The sequence below is a fragment of the Homalodisca vitripennis genome, chromosome 1 (assembly GCF_021130785.1).
Source record: "Homalodisca vitripennis isolate AUS2020 chromosome 1, UT_GWSS_2.1, whole genome shotgun sequence".
NCBI classification, from domain to species: Eukaryota; Metazoa; Arthropoda; class Insecta; order Hemiptera; family Cicadellidae; genus Homalodisca; species Homalodisca vitripennis.
The window spans coordinates 226,493,452-226,516,445 of NC_060207.1; the positions used below are offsets into that span (position 1 = coordinate 226,493,452).

At 33.8% G+C, this 22,994-nt stretch overlaps 2 protein-coding genes across 3 annotated transcripts; one reads left to right on the forward strand and one right to left on the reverse strand.

The window, feature by feature from the left end:
* Positions 1–1,206: 1,206 nt before the first annotated feature.
* Positions 1,207–6,570, reverse strand: LOC124356186 (bifunctional protein GlmU-like). Of its 2 annotated transcripts, none has more exons than XM_046807375.1 (2): positions 6,234–6,570; positions 1,207–1,536 (listed from the first exon to the last, which is right to left on the reverse strand). In XM_046807375.1, the coding sequence occupies exons 1-2, from the start codon at positions 6,423–6,425 to the stop codon at positions 1,288–1,290; spliced, it is 441 nt and encodes a 146-aa protein (XP_046663331.1). In that variant the 5' UTR covers positions 6,426–6,570; the 3' UTR covers positions 1,207–1,287. The 2 variants fall into 2 exon arrangements, with proteins under 2 accessions (XP_046663331.1, XP_046663323.1); XM_046807367.1 differs by lacking the exon at positions 6,234–6,570 and adding an exon at positions 3,206–3,458.
* A 2,936-nt stretch (positions 6,571–9,506) lies between these two features.
* LOC124353115 (OV-16 antigen-like) lies at positions 9,507–22,600 on the forward strand. Its single transcript, XM_046802951.1, has 4 exons — positions 9,507–9,739; positions 11,358–11,450; positions 18,762–18,810; positions 22,226–22,600. The coding sequence occupies exons 1-4, from the start codon at positions 9,509–9,511 to the stop codon at positions 22,438–22,440; spliced, it is 588 nt and encodes a 195-aa protein (XP_046658907.1). The 5' UTR covers positions 9,507–9,508; the 3' UTR covers positions 22,441–22,600.
* Positions 22,601–22,994: the final 394 nt, after the last annotated feature.

The window sequence follows — 22,994 nt, forward strand, 5'->3', positions numbered from 1 at the left end:
AATTGCAGCGAGACTCCCTTAAATTGAATGTTTTGTGTGCCATATCTAGGAGGAAAGATAAGATGTTTGAGGGTAAAAGCTGGGAGGAAGTGAGAGATGTGGCTGAGCGCGGTCTACTCACTGTGAAGCACTGGTTTGATCAATATTGGTTCACAATTAATAAAAGCAAAACTAAATGTATGCCAATTTTTTACGACGATCCGTTTGTTTTTACTGTTTTTTGTTGTACATGTAGTGGCCAAGATAGATGTGTTTTTGTGGATGTATTGATAGGGTAAGTGAGTATAAATACGTTGGTATGGCTTTTGATAACCGGTTGAAGTGGAGTAATCATGTAGCTTACATGCAGAACAAACTTCGTAAAAAGCTTACATTATGCTTATGTACAACCAATACTTCAGTGTGGCAATTTAGCATGGGGTGGCTGTTTTCAAAATAACCGTGCTCCCTTAGAAGTCGTTCAGAAAACTATCATAAAATTAGCGCTGAAGCGAAATCGTACTTATTCAACTAATTTATTATTTAAAGAGTTTAAAATTTTAATGTCTTGCAATTATACATCAGAACATCTCCATAATTGCCAAAATATATAAAATCCCAAGACCTTGTACTATTATTACTCGTACACACATAAAATTAATTAATAAATAGTTAGTAGTTGCTGTGCGAGATGGGTTTCGCCATCTTTTACAAAATTAATTGTATGTAAAAAACAAAATGGCCGATCTAAGGTAAACGAAGCAAGATAGGACTATACATTATATGACATTTTTCGTTCAGTTTGACCTCCTGAACAAATTGGTGAAGTTTGGTCCTGTAATTTTGGGACACCCAGTATATAAATACATAAATGAATGTTTGTCTGTATGTCCTTTATAGAATAGTAAACTATTTGACCGATCATTATGAAAATTTGTATGTATAGGTATTTTTTGACGAGAATGTTTATGTGCCACGCCCATTGATGTAACTCGCCACCAGGCGGCGCTGCAAAAGATAAAGGTTTTCAAAGCGCCTGCACAATATAAACTGCAGTTACGAGACAGTTACGTATATTAAATAGCCAAACACTTTTTGAAGGCGCTAAGTTATGATGTATACTTGTCTTTAAGATAAATGTCTGGTTGAACCTAAAGCTTGGGTGTTAGAATAAAGTACATGTATGTGTACAATGGTTATAAACATACACACATAAATAGGTAATTCATTTATAAAAACATCTTGTATTTGTACATTCACTTTTACATGAGTGAGGTGGTGACAAAATTGACGTAAAGTCGAATCAATTCATTCTCTTTTCAACACTGCCAGCTCGTTGTAAGAAGTGAAGGGATCGTACTTCCGGTTGTAGATCTCTGCCATGCTCTCTCCGATTACCACTTCCGCTGTGGTTTGGACGGTGACGTTTCCCACCACGTGCCCCGCCACCACAGAACCGTCGGCCCGCCCCAGGACGATGTGGAGGTGAGACCCCATCGGGCTTAAAGTTCCTACCAGCGAGCAGATCTCGAAGTTTTCATTGTCGAAGGATTTCACCTGAAAATCAGTGATTTTGAAAAAAAAAAAAAAAAACAGAACAGTGATTTGTTATATTATATCACATCATACACAGAAAGTTATTTCTCAGTGTCAAAATCAATTAAATAATGTAAATAGGTTTTTAAATCAGTCTGTAGGAAAATTTATATTAGCACTATGTTGTTTCAGTGGAAGGCTCGAGAAAAGGAAATAATTACTGTATATAACATTGCCTCTATTTATATGTATTGTTTTGGTATTTATACAGGGTGTAAAGAAAGTCCTGCACGGGTTTGATAATTCCCGAACGATTACAGGTAAAATAATAAAACTTGGTACATCATTACTGCACCTATACATCTACTTTTTGAAGTAACTACAATTTTTGTCATGTTGGGGGATGGCCCGCAAGGATTCAGAAGGAAATCTTAAATAAAAGCATAGGTTGAATACTACATCAAATTAAAGGTCTTTATTATTTGAGTACAATGCCGCAAATTCAACCTCAAAAGGTTCACTCTTTAAAAAATTATGCTGGTTTAAAGTTTGAAACTTTTACAATGTAGGTAGTGTTCTAGATGGTTTAATATTCTTGTTTTGGGTTCAGTCGTAAAAGTTAACTTAGTAAATAAATACTGGACTTTTAATAGGAACCCAAATTGAAAAAGTGGAACTATATTTATTTTGTGATTTGTAACCAAACTTTAGATTGTAGTAAAAAACATGAATGAAAAACACCACTAGAAAAAATTCCTTGAATCTATAAATGTAAATAAATAGTTACACCTGAAGATTCTCGTCTTCCTTGGATTAAAAAAGTCAAATTTAAAATTTACATTAATAATGTTCTATAACAAAACGGTCAAAAACAATAATTTATGTAAGTTTTTCTAGTAATTTATTTATTAATTCATTTTAGTCTAACAGAAACCTTTTTGGCTATTTCATGGCCCAGTGTATTTCACAGAATATAAAATTTGCTTATAACAAGTAATAGGCTGGAAATATATTATTCTTAATATGACGATTTCTTTTTCTGTTAATATCTTTGAACGTTGTAGTACGTTCGGAGATACTGTTCTTTTTCACTTCGTTAATGAACAATTACAAACAATAACAAATCACAAATCAAGGAATATCACTACGATGTAAAAACTGTACATTCTAGTTTGAGTATATATAAATTATTATAGTATTAGTTTTTCAAAGTTTTGAAATAGAATGCAGCAAAATTAGATTAGGTTAATTTTAATTTATAACATCTTTACAACAAAAAAGGGATAAAACGTGTTTGCGGCCTATTCCATCAGAAAAAAGTTAGTTGCAACGTTGTGGACTCAAAAAGGCTATTGAAACATGTTAAAATAAATATTTACTGCAAACCTATGGTAGGCTATAACTTGATATTATTATTTCAAGAAATGTATAAACTGAAGAAAGGAGTGAGGAGAGAGCATTTAAACTTGTTTTAAAAATGTTTAAGAACCAACACTTACAAAAATGTCTTTGGAAACCTACTTTAACCTCTCGGGCCCCATAGCAAATTCTAGATCTTTTACTATTACTTTAACTGTAAAATTGCTCTCTCTTATAAAACACAGTATAGAGTAGTGACAATGTTATGAACCGTTACATATACTGTACTGAAATAAAATCAATGAAGTCAATTAAGGTAAAAACTATTCACCTTTTCGTAGGATGGAAAAGGAGGCCCGCCGGAAGCAGTCGCATTCAGAGCTAAGGTAGCAGAATTCAGTGATCCCACACAGGTGACGATGAAGGGTGCTTTTAAACCTTTGTCTACAATAAACTCCTCAATACTGTCCTTAAGGTCAGTCCCATGCTTGAGAGAAATTGTGAACACTCTGATGTTGGAAGCCATTAACAAATGCCTGACCGATCAGAAATTTCAATCAAATACGTTACATCAACACTATCAGCTGCTTGATAAGAGAATGTCTACAGTTCTGCAAACTTTGTAAAACGTATTAAAACGTGTTTGTATATCGTGTAATAGGTTACTTACTTTATACATTATTATAGTCCATGAGAATAATTTTCAGTTGAAAAGAACTCTAGTAGTGATGTTACATCATATGGAACCGAGAAAGAGTACCCAATTTTAGTCACTTATGATTTAATTTTTTGGCAAAATCACATAATTTTTTTATTCAAATACTAAAATTTATTTTGAAAAAAAACCTTTAGATTCTAAAAAGGCTTTAGAATTCTTGGGAGCTATCAATAAACATGCTACATATCAGTAATAAAAAACATGCTTGTAGAAGCATGAATTGCAACATGCGAACTAAGGAAAGATTTGTGTTGTAGTTCCAGTTTATGAGTAGTTCATTAATTGATTTACCTTTGTCTGCAACACTTTGGTAATAGAACATCCAATAACTACAGTGGATATCTAAATCAACGTTATTATTGCAGTGGTTATATTAGCCTATATACCGTTAACAATAATTTTATTTTCGTTGAACGTTTGGTCTGTTTAGTCTATATTTTGTTGAATACTCTGTATTGTTTTCATAAATAACAGATTTTTCAAGTTAAAATGCACGGATTTTGCAAAACTGAAATGTTTAATTTGATGTAATTGTTTACTATGAATATAGCATGTTATATGCAATCATACCAGGTTTTGTTGGATTCGGCTAAAATTACAGTAATTATCTTTCACACTGTATTTTTGTGGTATAGATCGTTTCGTAATTATCTGGGTAAAGCAATATTACATATTTTTTCAGGTCAAGACAAACACACATTTCACTATATGAGCATGGGTCTTCGTTGCTTATTTCCCCCATCCATCTATCTGTGCGTGTTTGTATAGACAAATTCATATATAAAAATAAAATAAATCCAACAAAATTTGTGTCAAATGTTTATGGTAACAAGACAAGTTGCTACAAAACATATAGGAATCTTTTAAACTTTTAATATCTTAAAAACCAGCAATTTCACTAAAGAATTAAAAGAATACCGTTTTTGTTGGATTTTATAAAAAACCTAATGATACCAAAATTATTTAAATCGAATAATAATTAACTGAATTATAGCAGATTTACTGTAACAAGACATAGCCCACACTTAGGTTCTTAAGGAATAGCCAACAACACAACATTGAATAAATGGGATCCTAGTTTGACAACATTTAGTTAGTCGCCGTGTCATAAAAGATTACTACGTATTAAAATATCACAAAAAAAAACAAAAGTTATAAGTGCCCACTCTATCTAAACAATTTTTTAAAGTTTTTCTTAAAAATGCTCAAGATTTAAGATACTTCTTCTTGACAATTTTAACAACAATTGTCTTGTTTGGTGTTTGTTTTTGAGGATGGAAGGATTGTGAAGGAAACAGGATTTTTCCGGACATTTGCTATTGTTCATTGATACAATACAATCAATAACACAACGTTTCGGGATCTGCAATGTGATCTCTTCTTCAGGTAAATGCCTAAACTAATGCATGATGACTAAAATCTAAGTTAAAGTAAATAAAACACATCAGAGCGTTGTGATACGCATACGTCAGAAACAACAACAGCTTTGTTGTGTGTCTATTCCATACACACTAACTCTAAAACATGCACTTAATAGAAACTAAACACTACTTATTAAAACCGAACTACAGACTGCAGGTCACAACAGGTGTGCACTCACTAGCCAACCAAATAGAACAAAGTTATTAGCCATTTACCTGAAGAAGAGGTCAGATTGCAGGTTACGAAACGTGGTGTTACTGATTGTATTGTATAATTGAACGATGGCAAATGTCCAGAAAATCTTGTTTCCTTAACAACTATCTTTTTATGATATAAATAGAAGAAAAAGAGAATTCTAAAACTCTTCGCAACTTTGTTCTATGATACTATACCATATCGGAACAATTCCGTTTTGAATGTGAATACACGTTACCGTCTTGGGATCTTGACACATATTAACAAATAACTAGGTATATACGCTGTTTTAAATTACAAAATAATGTTACATTTAAAGCCACATTTTATACTTATTCTATTTGCGTAACGGCCAAGATAACAATTTTACAAAGTTAGGAACGTAGCAGACATCTTGTAAATGTTCATTGAATGAGGTTGGTATATGAGGCTGTAGCAGGTTTTGGAGTAATGGTAGGCAAATTTCTATACATACCTTTATCATAAGGTGGAATGCTTCATTATTCTCTGTGGGGGGGGAGGGGGTGTAGACTATTCTCTTATTTTGTAATATTATCTAATAAAAATACGGGACGGTTGAAAAATGTTAACCAAAACTTTCAGAAATGATTAAGTGATTTAGTAATGAACTGTGAATTCGCAACTAAAAAGACATTTAGACTAGTTTCTGGAGTTTAATTTGCTGGTGTTGCAACAGCAATGACCTGGAGATGGATGTCATTAATTTAATTTTAAAATATATGGATCTAATGCAATTGATTTACAAGTTCCTTTATTCTAGCTCAAGGATTTCAATTTTTTTCAAATAAAAAATTATTAATTTAATAAAGAGATAGATAATGATTAAGTGATTTTTATCTTCTGGACGTTACAACGGTATATGACAAGCCGGTTAGTTGCTGTCATACGGATTAACTACAATATAGGCTTCAAGGACTACCAATTTAATTATGTTTTCAAACCGGCCTCGTATTACATAGCTGCCGATTATTTTGATTACGTTTGTGATAAAAAGTATACGAACCATTTCCGTTTTGGAGGTGTTTTCCCCAGCAGGAGTAGCGAACCTGAGAGTTGCACTCTGCACACTGCCGACACAAGTCATGATGAAGGCCGCCTGGAGCTGACGCTGCTTGACAAAATGTTCTAGACCAGACTTCAGCTCTTGGCCAGGTAGAAAACGCACCGTATATACCTGTACACCTCGTGTGCCCATAGTGGAATAATCCAGTTTATAATAAACAAACTGATACGATGGATAATATTGTACTGAATAACCGAGGACTTTGCCACCATACAACTGAACAGTTGACACCGAACAGACTTCACCGACAAAGATAAGAGAGGTTGCGTTCTGTGCACTAACGGCAGGAATAGTTTTGGCGCCACACAACACTGTTGCCAACATGGAAAGAACGTAACACAAAATATTCCACACCAAGACATCCGTGCTAGTATAATATACAAGTACATTTATGAATACTCAGTGGAAAATAACAAAGAACATTAAAGTAGTTTATTACTTTCTAGTGGTGCAACTAAAACCTTTCAGAGGGCGTGAAGGATCGAAATTACAGGCCTGGAATTATTTATGTTCAAATATAAATCATTCTAAATGAATTTTCCGAGGTTGTTTTTAGTACGGCAATGACTTAAAAACAATAAACCTTGGGTCTTTTTCGTTTAAGGGCCAGCACCTTACAAACATACTATACCTGACTGACAGTGCATTTAATCGTTTTTTTTGTGTTATTAGTTCTTAGGGCAGTAGTCTAGGTACTACTTCTAGTATAAACTCGTTTTATCTTATCAATGATAAACGCGCGCCGCTTATCTTTTGCCTGTAATGAAACCTGCGTTAGTTCTGTGAGTTATACTTAGTTTTTCTTGTTCAATAAAGCGTGGTGAGTTGATCTGGGCTTGGACTTTGCAAGCTCGAGTTAATTTTTTATTCTAAAAGAGCAAGCAGCGCAAAGCGCTGCGCAGCGGGCAAGCATCGCGTGATTTGAGTTTTGAATAGGCAAGCTAGGGTCTTTTGTGCTGGCCCTTAAACGAAAAAGACCCTAAACGTTTTTTAAAACACCCATAATGTTTATGGTTTTCGTCGTTTTTACCGTTTAAGAACATTGACCGTATTATTTTATCTACTACCTTTAATCCGTCTTAAAATGGATTTTATTATTTATTTTTCGCACCGATTCGTCATTGTTCCAACAATATTTTTGTGTAGTTTATGGGCACAAAATTTACGTACTTAATTATAATTGTTTGTAGCTATTTGAAGCTTTTGAGTATTTTGCACTTTTCTTCTCTAAAAAAAGCTTATTACAATTAAATATGTTCTAATTATTTTGTCAACACTCTGTTATTATGGCAAGATCCTATCATCTACTACTTGAAGATTTGCCGAAAATTTAAGGAATATTTATTACAAAGTTGATATGTAACGTTTTGAAATTCAATTGACTGGATAGCTCACAATTGAGGACCAGAAAGGCTGAACATTTTGATGACAGGATACTGCCGATAAACAGTGCTGCCGGAAACGGATAATCTGCACAAACCATTCTTTGTTATTGTTTCCACAAGGCTATCCGATGTCGTGATTCAGCGATAGCCAATCTAATTACGGTGCTTCGTGTATATATATATGGAAAATTGATAAAGTTAGAGGTGTCTTGATTAGTGCATAATTACGATTTATTCCACCCGTATAGGATTTATATCCTTTAGTGATCCCAGGATTTTATTACATTTCTAGGAATCCTTGCGGACATTCAAAGTATGTTTTAGTGACATATAAGGGATGGGATGTCCCCATATCCTAGGAATATCAAAGAGCATAATAGAAATTCGTGGCAACATTCGTTGCAGGGTATCTTTGGGATATTACTAAAACTCAATAGGCTTTTCTTGGGTCATGGTGAGGATAGCCTACACGTTTGCAGAGTGCGAGTAAATAATGTTGATTACCTAGAGTCAATATTCAAACACATTTAAAGTACGTATAGATTCGACATAACTCCTACATTTCAGAAATAGGTTTGGGTCGACAAGTCGTTTTATCTTCCTGTTGCAAATTCACATTTACTCCTTAATCGTATATTCTGCTATTGTTTGTTAATTTTATTCCAAATGCATTTCTTAAGTGGCAGAGTGCAGGAGGAATAAGTTACAGAAGGTCTAGAATATAAATATTGTAATTATATGAGTACAATATTTAATACACCAGAGTTGTGCACTGTAATAAAGTCATTACATGTTGTTTAGTTCTTTCGAAAACCAGTAACACTTTCTTCAGAATTTATGGAATAAAAATTTATATTCACTGTTCCAATTTACACCGCATTGGAACATTGCTATGCAATTAAATTCCCGAATTATTTTGGTTTCGTTGTGAAGAGCGAACAGACAGACAAAATACCAACACAGCTCTTGGTTATCTTTTTCATGTGGATTGTGGATCAATATACCTGAAACCAAAACTGTCAATCTGTACATTGTAATGTAATTTTCGTTGGTGATAGATTTTTCGTACCAAAAATACCAAGACAATGGATTATTTGTGTATTTAAGGTACTATTGAGAATATTCTATATACTTATTTACACATAGGTATATTGTACCCACGTTAAACGCGTATCCACGAAATAATTGGGAGGGGGGGATGTTCAGACAACTGATATTTTTCCGTATTGGAAAGAGAGTAAGGCCCCATTTTGTTCCTTTAAAAGTTCTGGACCCGTTTCTTTGTTGAGAACAATATTTTATCAGTACATATCATTAATACTGAATTATTTAAGTAATAATAACGGTTTACTAAATAAATTGAAAATTGGGGGGGTACGGCCCCTTGGACCTCCTCGCTGGCTACGTACCTGGTTACACGTTATGTTATCTATTTTGCGGGTAATATCGGTCTGAATAATCAAAATTGTTTATCTAATGTCATATACCAATAATATGGAGTCTCATTGGTCAACTCCGTAATGCGATTTCGTTGATTCCTTCTAAATATTGACTAATCTTCCACAATTGTACGTACTATCTAGATGTTAAATGGAATTAATAGTAATTCAGATTTTTCCGCTGTTATCTCGAAATTAAATCCTAAAACATTACAATGTATCTTTATAATGAAGAGGGTTAAATAAAAATCCTTAATGAGAGTGGAGATATCGTTAGGAAAACCTTTTCATAAACCAATCACTGAAAAAACATTGCTTATCGCGACTAGTTCTGCAAGGGCACCTAGTGTTGTCAGGTTGGTAGTAGTGATTCAGTCGTCAGTCAGCTGACATGTTGCTCCCCAGGGCTGTCTTGATCGTCACAGCTGCTCTCCAGTTCCCGCGCTGCCGGGCCTCCTGCCCATCCCGCCCCGCTGCGGACAACGCTTGCACCCTGGGCGGATCTCTGGCAGTCACCAGCGTCCCCGGGAAACTTCTTGTCAATAGTGGCAGATGCAATCCTGTCTACGATAAGGAGGAATTCCAGCAACAGCCCCGGGTCAGATACCCGGAGGCAAAGGCGGTAAGGATATTTGAAAGTGCAATATTTAAATCAGATATCTTTAACCCCCAATCTATCTATACGTAACCATGGGTAGGGCAGGTCCGGGAATTTTTGTTTTGTTTATAACTTTCCATACAACTCTTTTATAAAGTGTAATTCTTTCTGTTCTGATTTTAGAAAAATTGGTTTGCAGCTTCAAACATCCAAACCATACTTAAAAATTGCGCCTGTCTCAACAATAAGAACAATTAAAAAAATTAATTTTGTAAAATTTAAATTTATAAAATTACCCTTTATCAAAACACTCCCTTACTTTTTGTGTGTATTTAATACATTTAATTGTCTTAAATACTGTTTCTGGTGTCAATCTAAATCCATTTCAATAAAAAGATTACTAACATAAATAATATTTACAATATTTTTGAAAACATACTTGGATATGTGTCATATATTTGTCAAACTTTTACTTGGTATTTTTTAAATTTTATACAAACTATAAATAAAGAAAAATTATTGTATTAGCATAATTATTACGTTTCAAGGTGATGGACGGTTTAACTTCTTAAAATATCAGAATCGTAAAATCTAATAACTCAATGAAAGTTTTTAAATTATGCTAAATTTAAGAACTTATATTTTGATTCCTAAATCATAAAAAACGATCGGTGCATGTAGACATAAGCTTTTAATTGTAGAAGCGATGAAAATTTTGCCGATAATTCTTAAACATGAAAGTAAACGCTAAGAAGTATTAACAAATAAATGACACTGCCTAGAATACTCTGAAGCTAAGCGTTATCTAACTTTCGCATGAAATTAACCCGTCCACTAGAAGCAGGATCCAAGAACATTTAAAAACACAAAATGATGAACGACATAGAAGGTAAACATTTTTTTCAATACGGCTACCAACGCGACCGAACAAATTAACGGGGACATTTTAGACATTTACTAAATACAGATCTAATATTTTCTTAGCGTAGTAGTTTGAGAATCACCATGACTTTTGAGAGAGAGTTTTGGTAAGTAAAACAATTATTTTAAACTTTTTTGGCAATTTCATGATGAGTAGTGAGTATTTTGAGCACTGTTTTAGAGACATATTATAATGAGATCCAAAGACGGTTAAATGGTCGAAGATTCGGATTTGGAAGTAAGTACGTAGATACATTTAGAGTATTTCTTCAACCTGAACCACCTTAAGCTTAGTGAGTTAATCGGTTTTTAATTTTTGTTGCAAAAGTCTGTTTATTTTATCCTCTGATGCTTAAAATCATGAGGGCTGCTGCTGCGCAATTTGTCACTGGTTTTTCAGTTACTATCGCACCCAAGTTATATATTTTTTGTTTGTACACTCTAGTGACCCCGGACCCTGATGGTCCAGGAATGTAGTGGCTCATCTACTGATAATTATAATAATAATTATATAATACATGAACACTGTTGATACCAAGGAGCTGTACACTATAGTGATGGTGGATACTGATGCTTTATTAATGTAAGTGACTCATCTATGGCTAAAATATTAACACTGTTGATACAGGGAGAGCTGTACATTCTAATGATGGTGGATCCTGATGCTTTAAGAATGTAATTAGTCCTGTATTTTACATAAGTCATTACGCTGTTGATATAGGGAGAGTTGTACACTCTGGTGATGCTGGATCCCGATGCCCCAGGAAGACGAAGAGGACAGTACTATCTGCATTGGATTGTGGCTAATATCAATGTAAGATGCACTGTCAATGTCGTATATAGTCTTATCGATTAGATCTAATAGTAAGAAATTGTTTGATAGAAGATTTAAATACGAACTTAGGAATAATCTAATTAGTCGTACTATAAGAATCTCTGTTTAAATTCTAAATTTAAATGAGTCTTGAATGGGAAAGAAATTAGTGAAACGATCACGGGAAGTAATAAAAATAATGGTATTTTGTTAGATTAAAAAGTTATATTGCGTAGTCTACCAAGCAAAAACTGATATTAGGCTACAAAAATAAAATAGTATCACATTTATTTATCATAAAATACACAATTGTAATACATGCAGCCAGCGTGAGTGGTATCTATCAACACAAAAAGACACGTAACAACTACTTTGACGACACAGGTATCTATCAGTAACGTATTAATATTTGAACTTGGTAATCGACCAATGACCACATCATGTTAAAGGACATGGGTCAATGTTCCTTCTTTTCAAAAATACTATCGGAGTTTGTTCCACTAACCCTACTTTAAAGTCACAGCGTTTGGAAAATGACCGAAAACACAGGAAATCGAAATAGTTAAAAGTGATAGACAAAGGAAGTGTTTTTATCTCACTATATTTATTATTTGAGTTAATGCTTGAAACTCGTAACTCGAAACAGATTAAGTTACGCGATTTATTTTTTATGACAGTATCTTATTTTAAAACAGGTTAAAATAATTAAAGAAATATTTTTATTGCAGTGGGAACCACTTTGAATTATTTACATCAAAATTCATTATTACAGCGTATTGGAGATATAAGAATTTGAATTCTATAATCTAAGATGATTAATGAAAATTTTAGAATCCTAAAGTCCAAACAAAGAGATTCACCAGTACCTACATTAGCCACAGAGATGGTGGCAAGCAAAGACTGTTTATCATTGAAGCTTTTAACAGTCAATTGACCTAACAGGCTAGAGGCTTCTAAATGTCGGTAGTTTTAAGAGACCGATAGCATCCAGATGCTAAGAAGGGCTTCCAAAGAAAGATCAAAAGTTTCAGAAGCCGGTAGCTTCCAGAGGTATGTAGCTCCCAAAGTCCCAACCTTTTCAGATGCCGGGCGCTCCCAAATCCAAAAGCTTCCATCCATGTATAAGTTACCTAAAATGAAAAAGTCAAAGTCTCTTACGAGGTATGACGGACACCTGTCTTAGTATTGTGGCCATATTGTAAATGACTTGTTGAACTTTCAACGTTATTCGAATCCAATAAGACCTTGATTTGGACATTGTCTTCAAAATTTAAATAATTCCATTAAATTTATACATTCTTACTATTTATTTTACTTAATCAATTATTTTTAGCCCAAACTGCATTTGCATAACAATTCCTTACAAAATTTGGATTCCTGTATCGTCTTAAAATATCTTTAGAAACCACAGTAAACGGAAGTGGCTCCTCTAACTAGGCGTTTTAGAACTGTTTGGTTTTGTAGGAACTGAAAATGTTATCTAACATGTAATCAGGAAACTTTGGGTCATAATTTAACATTATTTATTGAACCTTTGTGATTTTCTATCGTGGTGGATCAAGACGAAAGATTAAAGACTTCTGTAATTGAGTTCATTCCCAAAAACTAAAATTATGCTAAAACATGATTGAAGAGTTTTAGTGTAAAAGAAAAGGTTGACACTCATTTTAGTACGGTGTAATTAGACCTAAACCTCAACATCCAAAGTAAAAGTTTTCCTCCAACACCAAATTGCTCTACATAGTCCCCTTATTCTATGGTAAAAAGTTACACCATTTTGAGCGTCGGGTTTGGGGGTGAAGGGGGGGGATTTGAAAAATCACTAGTTTTTTTAGTTTTTCGTAAATATTTCAAAAACTAAGCGGTTTATCCTAAACATTGTTATATACAAAAATGTTCTACGTTAAATTTTAAATAAGAATGGTCCTTTTCATAATCACTCTAAATTGTACGGTTCAAGAGTTACAGACGGTGTAAATGTTAACTTTTTCGTAATTTTGATAATTGTTTTAAAAAATAAGCTTCGTAAAAGAATGTTGCTATTTCAGTGGCCGGTGGTATGTTAGTGATAAGCCCTTGAAGGAACGACAACCTCACCACCTTATCAAGGGGCACTCTTTTTTAAGGGAAAAGAGGCTTCCACAGGCCTAGGCCATATAAACCTGTGGTACGGAGAAACCCACCCTGAACTTTCTACGAACATTGCAACATAAATTCACTTCTTAAGCATAAATATCTTTCAAATTTGGAATGTTCAATGTCTTTATTAACTTCACTCATCCTCCAGCACATTATCCTCCTCCTCTAGCTCGTCGTCTAAGATGTTATTATTGTCCATGTTATCACATGCTTGGCCTGAGCAATTGCTGCATATGCTAGTGCAGTTTAGACCACTCCTTCTGCATTCACAATTACGAACGCATTCATCTTTGCAAGTACACATTATAAGGGACAGTAATTCCTGGGGGGCTGCAGGACGTGCTGTTGTAATTGGTGTCAGGTGGTCGCCAATCTTCTTCCAACCCCACTCGAGTGGATCCTTATCTTCATTCAGCCACTGTTGTACCTGGTGGTAGGTCCTAAATGAATGCTGTCTGGACGCTCCTGAAGTGGGGGGTAGTGCATCCAACTTCAGTAATGCATGTATAGGCTGCTTTGCAATCGCTTTCAAGTAGGACTGGTAGCGGAGACAATCTAGATCTTCAGTGTTCTTGGCTCCAAACATTGCAAGTAGGAAGTAATTTCCTGCATCAGCCACTGCACTGGGGTCGGCTTTGGGGTTGTTGAAGACCAGAAGTTTTTCACGAAGAACGTTGTTGGCTTGAACTTCCCTATAAGGTGCAATTTTTCCCTTCTTATAGACAGCAGACACAGTGTCACATCCTGTGAAGGCGTATGTAACCAGAAGTACATCTTTCATATCCCCAATGCCTTGCTGAATGTCAGAAATAATGTACACTTTTTCCTGGTGATTTCCTTTTTTAGGTACGACCATTTTCAGTTTATTCCCTGAAGGTGCGTGGACAGTCAACATTACTAATAAGTCCGTGTCATCACCAATAACACACGTTTGAACATCTTTCTTTGCTTCATCAATAGCTGTTAAGACTACTAATAGGTCAGCATCACCCGATGCTTGAAGAACTGTGCAACCACATTGTTGCAAGTGCGATGAAAGGAGGGTTATTAGACCCATCTTGTTTTTAGCACTAGCTAAAAATTCATTTTGATTTATGTTGACATGGATTGAGTCTTCTACTTTGACCACAATGTTGGAACGTGATTTTCGTAGGTGTTCTTGATCCTTTGTGTTACTTCGTTCGTAACCATCAAAAACAACAGTCGCTTTTCCATAATGAGTACATACGTAATCACTATATTGCTCGAAAACCTGTTTAAATGTAGCAGGCTGTTGCCAGACAACACGATGTAGGAGGTGGCCTCCGTCAATTATATAGGACACTTTCACTGGGTCATCGATGTTTGATGATTCTTTTGAATCTGAAACCAAAACCGTCACCATTGATGATTTTTTCCCCTTCCTCATCAAGCCAGATTCGTCAAACAGTGATGGAGGATATGCACAGAGTTCAAACTGAAAAATTTCCTCTAATCTCTCATCACTCCTTACTGTACACACCATCCGATGTAAGAGAGTGTTAGGATTTACACATACCATGTCGTTGTTAATTTTCACCGACTTCGTTATAGAGGCTAGAGACTTGACAGCAAACTTTCTTTTCATGTGTATTTCTTTAAATGTTTTGTTTTCAATAGCTTTGATGGATATGGCTCCTATTTCAAATGCTTTATCGCAGTTTACAGTTTCATCACCTATAACCCCTGTTGACAAGGAAGAGAGTTCAGGTGATTTAGAGAACGGATTATGTTCTTCAATCCAAGAAATGAAGGTTTGCAAGTCCTTACTGTTTCTTTTTTTCCTTGTATCTCGTAGCTCCACGTGCTGCTCTGAAGAGAGGCTGCGAACACCTGCAAACTCTTCCATTCCTTCGCACACCCGAGAACAAGTCGGCATGGAATTGATCCAAGTGGCAATAGTTGTCGCTGTGATTCCTCTACCTCCAGTCAATCCACCACTACCACGTTTCTCCTAACAATTATTTTTACTTTTTCAACCTTCTATGGTGCCTCTTAGCCTCTTTTTGACTATAATACTGTAGTATATTATTACTCTTTAATTAAATCATTTACTTATTTCTATATAGCTTTATTTGGAAAAAAAAACCTTAAAAGTTATATCATTTTTATTTTTACACCGTCTGCAACTCATGAACCGTAAATTTTACAGGGAATATGCATAGGACATTTTTTGTTTAAAGTTTCATGTAGAATATTTTTGTATATAACACTCTTTGTGCTAAACAGCTTAGTTTTCAACCAATTTCCAAAAAACTAAAAAAAACTACTAAATTTCCTACTTTTTCTCCCCCTCCCCCCCAAACCCGACGCTCAAAATGGTGTAACTTTTTACCAAACAATAAGAGGGTTATATAGAACAATTTGGAGTTGGAATAAAACTTTTACTTTGGATGTCAAGGTTAGGCCTTTTTTTAGGTTAATAACACCGTACTATTTTGAGGTTATGGTCCTAGGCACATCCTGTGTTATTTAGAAAAGACTCTTGGAGATACAAATATTAGTGATATCCTGCTAGTCTAACAAGTAGGATACTATAAAGCTAAACCGTTCCGTGGCTTTACGAGTAAATTGTTAGAAAATTCAATTTTTTAATAATTTCAGAGAATATAAAATTCTACAGACAACTTAGTTCGTGGTGATTTATATTGTAGACTCTACATTAAAAAAAATTTAAAACGCTATTTCAGTTGGTTAACGGAAAGTGCTATATTAGTATCCAGCAAAAAAATTCAGTTTCCTTGTCCTATTTATAATTGCGTAAATATACTATTCATATTAGTTCAAATTTCAAAACACAAAAATTGTTATAAGGCCACAATTGCCTTCTTTAGTAAATGAGCTGATAAGATAGACAACCTAACGATATTGATATTAAAATACATGAAAACAATTAACCTGAGCTACACTAATTCTCACTCATTAATCGTTAATTAACATATTGTCGGGTTGGGAAGGCCTTGCTGCAAGTTAATGTACAGTTCCTAATTAAGATTAGAAGCTCTACTTGACAAAGCCAATTATGAGATTAATTGCTAATTGCTACATTTTCTGTTGCTAAATTTCATTCCTTTACCAAAGAACTGAAAGATAAACGTACTGTAAACATTACACTTTGCGTAAAACTAATTATTATTCATTACTTAATTATTAATAAATTATTAATTATTACAAATTATTAATAAATTATTGATTATTACAAATTATCAATAAATTATTAATTATTATTTGTTATAATGCTTATGAAATAAACGGTTGTCAGACTGGATTAAATTAATTGAAGGCATGCAATTAATTATTATTTTAGATTTCTCGAAAGCCAATATAAATGTATAGGTAAATGTATTGACATAACAGAAGTGATAATTGAATAAGGAGAATCCATACCGTAATTTTTGTCTATAGGTTTCAAAATATAAATTAAAAAAAGTACAGGACGTTTCCACTAAATATGATAAGAGTTTTTGAGAAATGATTGGGATTGAGTTTTCGAAAAATCGGTTATTATTTTGTTGTTTCGATTTTGTGTCAATCGTTCGTGACATATATTTATTTATTGTTATTTAATAAATTGTTAATTTGTAAATTTATTTGTTTTCTCCATATATGTATTCTAATCTATTACATTGCTTATCTCTCTGTGTTGTGTTATTATTATTTTGTTTATTTGATTATTACTGGCTTATTACTATTTTTAAACCTGTTTGCTTTTCCAGTTATTCTTGTATTTTATTTAGTGTCAAACAGTTTTCTTGTTGAATAATCATCATATATATGTATATATATATATATTAATATATATATATATATATATATATATATCTATATATCTATATATAAATGAATGTTTGTATGTTTGTCCTTTATAGAATCGTAACTATTTGACCGATCATTATGAAAATGTGTACGTATATGTATTTTTCGACGGAGAAGGTTTATATACTATGCCTATTGATGTATCTCGCCACCAGACGGTACTGCATATGTTAAAAGTTTTTAAAGCGCCTGCACACTATAAACTGCGCTTACGAGACAGTTACGTATATTAAATAGCGAAAAACTATTTGAAGGTGCTAAGCTTTGATGTATATTTGACTTCAAAATACATTTCTGGTTGAACTTAAAGCTTGAGTGTTAGACCACTTTATAATAAAGTACATGTACGTAGACAATGGCTATAAACATACACTTTTGTCAGATTTTCTTGGTCGTGGCAACAATACAGACTCTACATCGTCGTTGGAAATATAATTCACTTGACCCAGAAGTGCACATACACGGGCAAAGTTTACGAAAAGCGTGCGAAGCCGCGGGAAACAGCTAGTTATTAATCGTTTTTGGGTATTATTTCGTACTATTTAGCGTCAAATGTTTATTTTTTTTATTGCAACATTCAATACCTAAACAACCATTATATAACTTAAATTATTATAATTATTGTCGTACATACCTATTTTTTTACCTAAATAGCGGTTCACGTTTCACAAATAAAAAGTATGAGTAAAAACTATAAAATATGTTTTTAGACCATTGCAATTGCTTAAATAAACACAAACTCTTACTATGTTTTAGAACACTTTATTTTTGAAAATTACAATACGCTTATTAATCTTATGCAGATTTTACCTTTAGTTCGCCAACAAAAGTAAATTATCTCAATATAATTTTTCCTTTTTTTTGCAAACAAGGTTAAGGTGGTAGTCATTTTATTCTTATTTAGGGAAGTTTTATAAAAAAAAAAACATTTTCGAAATTTGGCATAGCACTTTTAACCCACCCCCTATATAAAACCTGTTTATTATATTTTTTAATATGATGTTTAACAATAAATACATGTTCACAGTTGTTATTAGTAAATTAAATATATTAAAATTCTTGGTAAATAAATGAAAAAAAAAAATATATATATTTTTGTTCTTTTTTACACAAATAAGCATCTCTCTTTCATTTTTGGGACAACGTTTATCTATGAATTCCTTCCCTTATCTTTAAAAGTAAAAACATATCTGTTGCACTATAAGTATTTGAACTCCAAAATCATATTTGAGATATGTATTTAATATGTACTTAAGAATAAATGAACAAAGTTATCAATAGTGCATAGGACGTTAGTGAAAACTAATAAACTTACTTTAATTGTGAGACATTTTTCAGGGAGGAGATTTCAAATCAGGATTATTGAATGGATCTACTGTAATTACGAGTAAGTATATATAAAATAATATTTATTAGTATTTTTTTATAGGTGAGTACATAAAACATTGGTCCTAACTTATCTCATAATATACAAGAATATGGTACATCAGTCATCACTGTTCCAAGGATGACTTGCACTAGTATGTTGATCGTTGTCATCTCCACACATTACACTATGCTAAACTGAAATATTGTAGGTTTTAAATTTAGAACTATAGTTCCTAGAGCAGCCTGTACCAAAATAGTCTGATGATATTTGAAGCGATGTTGCCATATCGCTGTTGACCATAAACTGCTCTCTAATGTTGAGACGGATCTGTAATTTCTCATAAAATGGCAACAGTGTTGGGGGTGGGGTGTACAGGGGGGGGGGAGGGTATTGAAACGCAACAACCACCATCGGACTAAAACTCTTCTAGATCAAACGTAATAAATAACAATACAGATATAAAATCTTAATTTGTAATTAAAATATTGTTGGAATTACAGAAGTCCTTAGGGATATTTTACAATTAAGCCTAACGAAAAACAATAAGATGAATTGTTCACTCATTTTACGTCAATGGAAAAATTAATATTTTTTAATTATGATAAAATTTAACTTTATTAAGCAATATCACATTACATATTTGTATTTTCCTTTAATTATATTTGATAAAAATCATTTCATTAAGTTATTAAAACATGTAGTTTCCTGAATTTTTCATTCATATACATACAATCAAAATTGACATTTTTATTTTAAAGTAGGTTTTGTTTAGGCCTGATTGCTGAACTGCTGATCATTTCCTACTTGAAATGATTGTAATTCCTCGTGGATGGTTAAAAGATGTTCTTCCTATTCTGTCTTCAGGAAAGTGATCTTTAAGCTCTATAATCCCAAGAAGTCATCAAATCGTCTTAAAACATACTGCACTGTCACTGCCCAGTAAGCAATAAGTTGAAATGAAATTTGTATTGGCACTTGCCTTTATAGCATTTAACGAAGTGCTATAAAATAACATCAATAACTTCCCTCGTTTAATAATTCAATTTATTACACGTGTCTTCGACACATTTTTGTGGGTTGTTCCCAAGGACCCGACAGTACTAATACTGTTGATCGATAGATTTTTTACTTTTAATGAAAACTTTGTTGTCGTTTGACCCCAAAATTAATTAAATTTCTGCTTGGATCAAGAGGATCCTATGTACCAAGTGTGAAGACTCTAGGTTCTATGTATCAAGAGTTATCATACGTACGAACATACTAATGGGATAATTTTAAGAACATATCAGGTCCTTCGCAAAAGAGAGATTTTTCACCATTAATAGCATCCTGCCCCCTTTTAATTTAACAAACTCCCTAGTGTAGGGCGAATGAAACAACTACCCGAAGTACTCGTAGCTCTGATGCCCATATATTTATACATTACATCGTGAAATATTTTGGTGCTTTCGTTTCTTTCCTTTGGTTATTATCCTGATGCCACTCTGTCCCTATCTACTACGCGTTATCCCGCGATGTAAGTTTAGATTAGGTTACCATACATATGTTACTAGTACCATTGTACCAAAGTTAAAGATAACCTTTACGAGCGCTCATGTGATCTGAGCTTGAATTTTGGTACTATCTCAAGGGATGATTTTTCTTTTTTCGCTAGAACGTTATCTTTTTCAAATGTCTAACGTGATATGGTGTCGGAAAAGTTGGACGATCTGTAACGTGATAGGAACAGCTTCAATGGCGCCTTCGGCGCCACCCCGCTCTTCTGGCGGAAAAAGAAAAACATACCTCGAGATAGTACCTAAATTCAAGGTACATCTTGTGAGCGCCCTCAATGTTGACTTGAACTTTTTCTATTTGTAATACGTATATATTTATTCACCTACTTATATAGCCTAATAAAAATAGTAGGCTACACAAGGACCGAGTGCCCTCCAGATACTTCTAAAGTACCGAAAAATTGCTGCATCAGAGAGGTTAGAGGTGATACCTCTGTACAGTATCCCACTTTCATCCGTGATGGTGTGATGTGTGATTGTGTTTGTCGTACTCGTGACTTGTGCTCGGGACTTACATTCTCTGCAGTGACAACGCCAAGACTAGGATTCCAAGCAGTTTGATTGAACCCTTTTCTTTCCCTTCGTTTCTTCTTTTTGTTCTTTATTTTGAATTTCCTAATAACTCCCTCAACAGACGAAGAGGATAGATTCCAATACTTGAAACGTTGTTATACCTTTTGTAACCATAACGATGGCAAATGTCCGAAATTTAGTTATCCTACCGTCTATACAGCCGAGACCTAAGCTTAAATCTGCTCTCAGATTCTACGATAAATAATGGTGAACGACGTAAAAATTAAATAGAACGATGTTGTCGTTTTTCATTGGTCATTGGGCTGTTTTTAATTATAGGCCAAACCTCATTAAATCATTAGATTAAACTGTTACGTTTCTACGGGGTTCGTGAAATAATAAGACGATTAAACTCTCTAATCAACTACTTATAAGTTATTCACTGAACTAGGCTACTTTCGCGATTCAATTACAACAACAAATTAAATGTGTTTTTTATTCCGACATTTACCATCGTTATATTACAAAAAGAGAGACTCCATTACTTGGGTTCCAATCCATCATCTTCTTTACGAGTCAAAAAGTTGTAACCTCCAAATCTTCGAAACGTAACCTACTATTTTTGTAACATATGAGATGGTAAATTTCCGAAACCCTGTTACCCTTTCAAATTATCCATAGTAGCTATTTAACCCTTAAACCCTTAAAAGACATACTTGTTGGTGTTGGGATCTCAATCAGTTTTCAATAGTAGGCAATCGATCTATCTATATTGTGATATGATCCGTTGGCATTGAATTCTACAAATAGTATACAAAAATAATACACATTAATATACAATTTTACTTCACCCTATTTCCTAATTTCCTCGTTAGTAACTTTAGTTTAGTCTAGATATTGGTGTAAATCTGTGGTGCAATATTACTAAATACCAATTCATTGCTAAATTAATAAGTTATATGTAACGTAGCTATCAAAATGGGAAAGGTTGATTCCGTGCAAATGTTGAGTTTAGATACATTTCACCTTCCGCTCAGTGAAATGATCTCTTCGTATCTAAAACATCGCAGAGCACTCAGTTGTGTTTCTGATTAGACAATGAGAACACCATCTCATCTAGATTACTCTTGATGGCTGACCAGACCCACCTCTAATGTAGTCTAGGTGTCGAAAAGAGTTGGTTTTGAATGTCTTTGTCCCCAATTCTTTTTGGATCTCTTCAGACTTCAGACGGACGTGGGCTCAGATTCCAGGAGTTAAGTCTGTGACAGTGTCAGATTCCAAAAATGGAGCTTAATTCAACATGCGCACTAGTTTTCAATACAGTAATAGTTCTAAGAAAATTACATGTTTACGTTTTAAAGGTTACTTGGGACCGGCACCACCAGAGGGAACTGGTCTCCACCGCTACATGTTTTATGTGTACCGACACGAGAAGTCCACCCAGCGACTGTCTGCCACCATAGAGGACCCGGAGCGTCAGTTCTTCACGCTGAGGGACTGGCTGAGGGAGAACGTCCGGAATGGTGTCCGGTTGTGCGGCATACTGTCCGGAGTCCAGTTCCGGTCCGGCTTCTAGCAGTCCGGCTTGCAGACCCGTATTTACCACGGATGTATTGTGCAGTGCTTAAAATAAACTACTTAAAAAAGGATAATGGCAAATTTATAATTTTTCAAGGAACTCCCAATAATTGATAAGGTTCTATATATTTTAAAACTCCATTGTGAATTAGATTGATCGTATTCCACAGTAGGCTTACAACATGATAATAAGGAAAATGTGGTTGGTATCTGTTAGGAGCTCGAAACGTCTTTATCATCATTAACAATTAACAATTGAACAATAAGACTAAGACTAAAACATTGTCAAAATGTAAAAAAAATTGTATAATGTGTAAAAAACAGAAAAATAAAAGCTCTAACAGTTAGATAAACTAAATATCTTTGTAGAACCATTGCATATATATGTTTTAATAATACATCGCATGTTTGAAGCCCCATTTCTCTTTGGAATTATTCATTCACCCACTCAACGTTTATGTTTTTTTAATCGGTAAGAGTCTTTCGTTTTTAGTTGAAAAGGCATAAACTCATCCAAGTTCAAACGATGAATTTAATCTGTAAATTAGTAAA